Source organism: Octodon degus, unplaced genomic scaffold (assembly GCF_000260255.1).
Source record: "Octodon degus isolate 3935 unplaced genomic scaffold, OctDeg1.0 scaffold00037, whole genome shotgun sequence".
Lineage (NCBI taxonomy): Eukaryota > Metazoa > Chordata > Mammalia > Rodentia > Octodontidae > Octodon > Octodon degus.
The window spans coordinates 6,678,945-6,687,283 of record NW_004524613.1 but is presented as its reverse complement, the minus strand read 5'-3'; the positions used below and the strand labels follow the sequence as shown (position 1 = coordinate 6,687,283).

The 8,339-nt window shown below is 43.8% G+C and overlaps 1 protein-coding gene across 1 annotated transcript in view; it reads right to left on the bottom strand.

Annotated features, from left to right (window-relative positions):
* Positions 1 to 6,111: 6,111 nt before the first annotated feature.
* Cnbd2 (cyclic nucleotide binding domain containing 2) overlaps positions 6,112 to 8,339 on the bottom strand; it is a 78,326-nt gene continuing 76,098 nt past the window's right edge. Inside the window, 1 exon segment of the mRNA XM_004630989.3 lies at positions 6,112 to 6,870. Within this exon segment, the coding sequence (XP_004631046.3) occupies positions 6,543 to 6,870 (328 nt within the window). The 3' untranslated portion in view covers positions 6,112 to 6,542.

Sequence of the window (8,339 nt, the reverse complement as noted above, 5' to 3'; positions counted from 1 at the left end):
AGTTCCAGCTTTGCTGAAAAGTCCAAGTCCAAAGTCTCTTTTGAGGCTTAAGGTGAATCTTAGCTGTGAGCCTCTGTAAAAACCAGAAATAGGGGCCGGGGAGATGGCTCAGTAGGATAAGTGCTTGTCTGGCAAGTTCAAGAGTCTGAGTTCAATCCCCAGTTCCACAAAAAAAAAAAAAAAAAAAAAAAAAACCAGAAATAAATACTTAAAACATACAACAGCACAGGTAAACACTCCCATTCCAAAAGAGAGAAATAAGGGATAGAAAGGAATCAGACCAAAGCAAGATCGAACACCATCAGGACAGACATTATTCCTGTAGCTCACAGATGTGAACTCCAGAGGGTTTGGACAGCCCTGCTCCCATTGCCTTGCTGGTCACAGTTCACATGGACTCACTCTTCATCTTGTTCTGCCACTGCCTGTGGTTCTCCTCAGCAGAAAACCCACATTTCTGGCACCTCTGATTTCCTGGGCTTTCTATTTTACCTTCAGTTTCACTCAAACAGCTCACGTAACTGCCTTCTCAGGGCACACTGCTTAGCCTCCCAGCCCTCCATATCCAGGTAGAAGCCTCTATGACCCCAAACTGTTATATTCTGTATGCCTGAAAAACAAGCACTATGGATTAGACCAAGGTCTGCAATCACATAGAACAGTAATCTGTCCATGGACCACGGCGGCAGTGGTCTCTGACTGCCTAGATGACTGAACTCAGGGAAATACTTACATAGGCAGCTCTGAATGGGCAAGTATTCTGGGGCTCTATTATTAAACCAAAGTCGCTCAAACTTTAGCCTTTGTAACCTTCAGCCTGTGATCTGTGGGGTCTGCCTTTTCCCTGAGAGGCCCTCACGACATCTTTATTACTGTGCTGATGCAAAGTACTCAGCTTCTTTGCAGTGCTACTCTCTTCAGCAACTGGGGTGTGTGTGTGTGTGTGTGTGTGTGTGTGTGTGTGTGTGTGTTTTAATGTATTTGCTTCAGGGTCTCACTCCACAGCTCAGACTTGTAGTGATCTTCCCGTTTTCAGCCTCCCCAGTGCTGAGATTACAGGCACATACGCCACCAGGCCTGGACTTGGTAGCCCATTCAGTGTGCCTGCGGGCAGGGCCAGCACAGCATGTGGTACTGGGGATCGAATCCCAGTCTCTATGCTTGCCTAAGCAGTCACTTAGTCCATTTCCAGCAACTGTTAATGCCTATTTTTGACCCAACTTTACGTATGAAGTCATTAAGGCCAAGATTTAAGTTTTTCAAAAATTTGTTCTCTGTTCTTTGCCCAATTGTGGCTAAAGAACTCAACAGTACTTACGCCACAGCATGAATGTTAGGCTGTCTTGAAATTTCCTCTACCAGATTAATTAGTCCACTGCTCTCAATCTCAGTCTTTGAAATTTCCTCTACCAGGTTAACTAGTCCACTGCTCTCAATCTTAGTCTTCTGAAAAATCTCAGGACATGTGCACAATGTAGATAAGCTTCTTGCTATGTAACATGCAGGGTGTTTAGTCCAGTCTCCAATACAGAACTTATTCCAAATGGAAATGTCATAAGCCTGGCTGTCTCAGTTACCTTTCTCTTATTTCTGGGACAAAATACCTGACATCATATATTAAGGAAGAAAAGGTTTATTTAGCTTGCATTTAGTGGTGGTTTCAGTCCATCTGCAGCTGGCTCCAAGGAAGAGTGGAACATGGCAGAAGGCAGCTGTTCATGGAGGCAGAAAACAGCAAAGAGCAAAGGAAGGGGCCGTGGATGTGGCTGCTAGCAAGCTCTTACCTCTCTTTACATTGCAATGCAGATTACCCACGCCAGGGTGGTGTAACACACCCATAAGCTCAGCATTGGAGCATGAATTAATCACAAACTCTAGAAGTCTACCCCAATGACTACATAAGGCTTAGGGGGACACCTAGACACTAACCATAACACTGGCCTTTGCTGTCCACATTCTGAGCTTCTGAACTCCAACCAGAATCATCTATCAAGCTCCTCTTATAGCCTTTTAAGGCTTCTCTAGTCCATATTTCCAAAGCTTCCTAACCTCCTCTCAGAAACCAGTTCCAAAGGCTTCTAAACCACATGGCAAGGTATCATCATAGCGATGACCCCACATCTCTGGTACCAATTTTCTGTATTAAAGAGTTTTCCTGTTCTGGACACAATACAGGGCACCCACAACTTAGCAGGAGATGTCTGCTTTGGCTCATGCTTCAGAGGACTCAGCCTAGGGTTGGCCTGCTGTAAAGGAAAAACATCACAGTGGAAGTGCAGGCCAGAGGAAAGCTACTTAACCCACAGCACCCAGAAAATAGGAAATAAGGGAGCCAGGGACAAGAAAACACTCTTCTAGATTACTCTTTCAGTGAGTTTCTTCCAATCAGGCCCCACCTCCTGATAACATATTCATCCATAAATTCATTAGATCCACTGATGAGTAGAGTGCCCTGTGATCTAATCACTTTCTAAAAGCCCCAGTTCTGAATACAAGAGAATTTGGGTAGATATTTTAGATCTAACCCACAACAGGGAGAAACACTGCTCCTTCTGAAATCCAAGCTCGAAAGCTCAGAGATGCTCTCACACTAGCAAATAGCTAAAGCCATTCCCTTTCCACATGATCCCATCAATCTTTGAAGAAACACCCTCCTCCATGATATTTGTCAATGGTTGGGTGACCCCTGGCTTTCTCCCTTCCAGGCTGTCCCTTTATCCACTGTATTTAGAGAGAAGAGTAAAGGAACTGGGTAAGTGCCAGTCAGACCCTCCCACCTCTAAACACTAAATGATGGCCTCCATCACTGATAATGGGACTCAGCCTTCCAAAGGCTCAGTTACCTGTTCCTGTGATGAGGAGAGAGGCCTCTGAATGGTCACATGAATTCTAGTCAGAAAGACACTCATAACTCTAATGTGTATCAAGCACTTTCTATGTACTTGGACTTCACATTCTTTCCTATGTAATAGAAGGACTTCAACAGTATTGCATCACACTATAATTAAGACCCATTCAAATGTCACACATGCTCAGGTACAAAGCAATTTTCTTTTTCTTCTTTTCTCTCCCTACAGAGTTCAAGCTGGTCTTGAGCTCACTTTGTAGCCCAGGCCGATCTTGAACTCACAATGATCCTCCTGCTTCAGGCAAACGGCACCACACCTGGCCCACAAAGCAACTTTTCAAGACTTCAGAAGACTTCTTTCCTCTCAAGTGCTTCTGTTGCTGAGTCTGAAGAGAACTATGCTCCTCCTCTGCTCTGCTCCTTCGGTCTACCTCATGGTCTCTCCACCCAGGGCCCTCATCCCAGGCTCCTCTTCAAATCAATTTCCTCACCCACTGCACTCACAGAAAACATGTTCTGCCACTTACTCAGGAAGTGTCTTAATTTCCAGAAAGCCTGACCTAGGGATGTTGGTAAACAAAATCTTTTACCTTGTTAAACACATATAAGCTCTTTTAATCTTCAACAACCAATGGAAGAGCTATCAAGACCCAACAGGTCATTGGATCTAGCAGTTAGATGCTAAGCAAAGTGGGTGTCACAGTGCTTGGTATATGTTAGTTCTCCCTGCCTCTGTCCACATAATGTATGTTCAAAAACTTTCAAAGGTTCTGACCTGCCAACTGTTTAGGAAACTTTTGGAAAACAGTCACACCCAACTGTTTGCATATTTTTCCATAGCTGCGTTCATGGTGAAGAGCTGAAAATTGTAACAGAGACTACAAGAGCCACAAAACTTGGAACTTTTATCTTCGACTTCTTGCACAGTTTGCTGAGCACTGGCCTGGAGAGTAAAAGAGAATAGAGACTGTGTCCTATTCTTTTCCAGGACATAACAAGTTCTCAATAAGTAAGTTTCAGATGAATGAATAAGAATTCCACACAATCATCTTAGAGACAGTGTGTTAAAAGCACAGAACTCCAGGGACCGGGGAGATGGCTCAGTGGAATAAGCGCTTCCCTGGCGAGTGCAAGGGCCTGAGTTCAATCCCCAGTTCCTCAAAAAAAAAAAAAAAAAAAAAAAAAAAGTACAGAACTCTAAATAAGTTGAGCACCTAACTTTCCTGGTCCCCAAATAGGGACACTATGTCCTTACCAGTCACATCCATTCTTTCCACAACTGCTGCTGCTGTTCCTCACTCAACTCCCTGGAGTCATCTGGAAATCCAAGGTCTTTAAACCCATGGCCTCCTTACCCTCTTAAAGTTGCACCTTGAGATAAAATATTTCATACTTTGTGTGTGTGTGTGTGTGTGTGTGTGTGTGTGTGTGTGTGTACACACCATGGAAACAGCTTTAAATCCAAAAAAACAAAAGCCTAATGCTGAGCATGCTTTTCAGGGAAGCACTTATTCCACTAAGCCATCTCCTGGCCCCTGAGCATGCTTTTCAAACTATACTCACCTTTCACTTACAAAAGCCATTGATCTTGTCCAGCTTGTTCATCTTATAAAATGGAGCACTCAAGATGACTAACATGGCCCAGGGAACAGAAACAAAGCCAGGTCTTCAAGGCTCCTAATTCCCAGCTCAGATGCTCAGGTGTGCCTGAGTACACTCCACACTAGGGGTGGGGAAGGTGAGAGTGAGCAGGCCTGGGCGTGAGGGGCTCCAAGGAAGGCTTCTGTTCTGTCAGTCTCTGCCAGTCCCCTCAGTGTTGACAAGCTAACCTATGATGTGACCGACCTGCTCCTTGATCTGTGGCTCTGAGGCTGGCAGGAGACAGAAACCCTGCATTCTAGTGTTGCTCAGTGACTGACAGATCTCTAAAGGGACTGAGGAGGCCTCTTTAATTCTACCCCCCTGTTCCACCTTTAGCCTGCCCATACCATCAGAGGCCGCTTGCCCTCCCTCTTGATCAGGATGCCTTGTCATGCTTCCCGTCGTCTGTCTGATAGTTCTATACGTCCCCTATAGTCATACTGGTCAGCCTGAGAGGCCCAGCCTGACATTATTCAAACATAAAATAATAAGAATTAGTCACTCATTTTATTTATTTTTTTTTCTGAGACAGAGTCTCACTAGGTAATGTAGGCTGGTCTTGGACTCACTTATGTAGCCCACGCTGGCCTTTAACTCACAGAAATAAATATAAAAAAAAAGTCGTGCCCCTTAGCTCAGTTCTTTAAGTGGTTGCTTCAACAAAGCAGTCAGATTCAGGTTGCTGTGGTTCAGTCCCCACAACTCAAGCCAGCCAAACCTGCCCTGAAGGCATTCAGAGCAAAAAAAAAAAAAAAAAAAAAACAACAACAACTCACAGAGATCCTTCTGTCTTGGCCTCCTGAGTGCTGGGATTTCAGGCATGTACCACCATGCCAGGATGGTCACTCATTTTAAAAAAATAATAGGACTCATATGAAATACTGGATTTCTTGACACACTCTGTATCTTTCCAATTTTAGTATATGTGCTGCTAAAATGACACAATTTCTTGACTCTTTTGAACAACCGACAGACTAGAAACAGCATTCCTTCCTTAATTCTTAGCATGCATCAACTGGGACAAAGGAGCAGGTGCTCCTTCTATATATCTATCCTAACCATTTTGAATATACAGAAATAAAATGGACATTCATCTGTAACCCCTTTTATTTTTAGTTCCATCATTTGAATATTATAGGTATGTTAACTCAGCAAAATATTCTAAAAGAGTCCAGTAGTCCATAATAGTATTGAGTCTTCCTCTTGACTAGCAGTGTCAGAAATTGTTGACCTGAGTCCCCTACATAACACCATGGCTTTACTTCTTATACTTTGTTTTTATACTTTTCTGCTGGGTGGTTAAGACCAAGGTAAAGCAGGACCTATACAACAAGAGTTGTAGCTTTTGGGTCTGAGAAGGTCAGTGAAATCCCCTCAGGATTTATCCTGAGATCCTGTACCTCAGATTGTAGAACCTTTGTCAGTGTCAGCCATGTGGATGAGTCACGGCCATTGCTTGGCCAATGTGCTCTCTGTGAAAGCCTGAGAGAATGTTTTCTCTCCATGTGACTCTCCTTAGGCACACTCTACATCATCGATCACTCTCCTCTTTGGCCCCATAATCTCCTTGATCAGAAAATTTGGGACACTACTGAGTTAAATGACATTACAGTACAAGTTCTCATATGTCCTGAGTCTTAATTGACCTTGGAAGGCTAGAGCCAAAATGTTGGCTAAGGAATGAGCACATCCTATCGCAGCATACTTACCATTCCCTGCTGCCTCCCAGCCCTGCTGATCTCCTTTAAATGACTTACCTGATCTTGGAAGGTATTTGTGTTTACAGCCTTAGTTTCGACCACTTTGGTCAGAGTCCCTTGTATAAGGAGTAAGACCTTCTTTCCCCGAGACCACCTCCAGTGATAAGCTCATCCACTTCAGCTTCCTTGACCATCTGTTTTCTTAGCCCAGCCCACAAGTGTCAAGAAAGAATACGTTGCTGCTCCCAAACACTTCTCTGGACCACCAGCCAGCCCTCTAGCACCCCCACCTTCCAAGCACCACAAATCTCATTGTGCTCATTCAGAAAACAAGGCAGCCAATCCAATATCCTTTATTGGTTCTGAAGAAGGAACCTCACTTTCTTATACTGAGGCAGGAGTTACTGGATTTTGTGCTGAGGTGCTGCGATGGCCTGGACAATCCTAAGTGGGGGGAGGTATTCCTCAGGTGCCATAAAAATGGGATAACATGGTTCAGTCTTCTTGTTGATGCTACATAGATCCAGGACCAAAGACTTAGGGTTGTAGATCCCCTTTTTCTGGGGCTTCATAGGGACAAATGGGGGGCTTTGACGAGGTTTTACCAATAGCCGCACGAGGTTCTTTCGAAACATATTCCAGCTGTTCTCCTTAAGGAACCTCTGACACATTTCTTCATCGCTGAAGGGTAAGACACAGAAACTAAGGTGTTGTTCTAGCTCTTACTTCAGCCCTTCCCCTCCAGCCTTGTCTCCTATCCCTAAACACAGTGGGCTGTCAACAGTCAACATTGGTAACCAGCAGGCTGTCCACTGTCAATAGTCTTGACAGTCGTCTCCCCAGCTCCTCTGTTCTACTTCTCTAGAACCACCTTCCCTTAGATTTGTGCTATCCTATGACAGTGGTCATGAGCTGCATGTGGCTACTGAGTACCTTAAATGTGGCCAGTCTGAATTAGAGGTGTACTGTAGGTGTAAAATATACTTCAGATTCTATAGACTTAAAACTAAAGAATGGAAGAATCTCATTAATTTTATGTTGATAAAAATACAATATGTTTCAATAATACTGGTTTTTTTTTTCTTTCTGTATTTTAGTTAAGGGTCTACAGGGTGTTCAGGATCTCACTACTAGATCAGACTCATAGTGATCTGGCTCTTTACAGCCTCCCAAGAGTTGGGATTACAGGCACGTGCCACCACATCCAGTCTCAATTGCTGTCTCAGCATGCTGGCACGGCAGGCCCGGGGATCGAATCCCAGGGCCCTGCACCTTCTTACAGGGACTTTAATCTGCTGAGCTATTTGGCCAGCCCGAATAATACTTTAAATCCAGTAAGATATACTAAAATTAATTTCACCTATTAATTTTTACACATTATAATGGCAACTGAAAAATGTACACGTGATTACTATCCATAAGGGACATATAAATCAAAACCATGATATACTGTCTACACCCAGTAGGATTGATTGACAATTAAAAATTTGTTTATTTTGAAACAGTATCTCCTATGCATTTCTGACTTATAGTGATCCTCCTGTCTCAGCCTCCTCAGCACTGGGATTACAGGCATGCATCACCATACCCGGCTTTGGGCTGCATGGCGTGCGGTACTGGGGACGGAACTCTGGTCCTTGTGCATGCTAGGCAGATGCTTAGATTGCCGAGCTATTTCCCAAGCCTAACAATAAATATTAATGAAGCTGCTGAGGCAAGCACAGGGACCTGGGGTTTGATCTCCAGCACCACATGCCATGCCGGCCTGACCCCCAGGTGCGCCAAACCCACCACTAAGTTTGAGCGTGGTTGCAGCTGCCTGTAATGCCAGCCCTGGAGAGGCTGAAAACAGGAGGCTTACTAGGAGTCCAAGCTGCATAGTAAGACTCTGTACAACATATAGATAGATAGATAGATAGATAGATAGATAGATAGATAGATACTTACAAAAATTAAAATGAGGGTTCAAATACATTGCTAGTGAGTATGTGAACTGGCACAGCCATTTTGTAAAATAGACTTGACAGTTCCTCAAAAAGTTAAACATAGTTACCATACAACCTATTAATTTATTCCTAAATTTCATAAAAGCCAGAAAAGTAGAAATAGTCCAAATATTCATCAGCTGATACAGTGGCAAAGCATATATA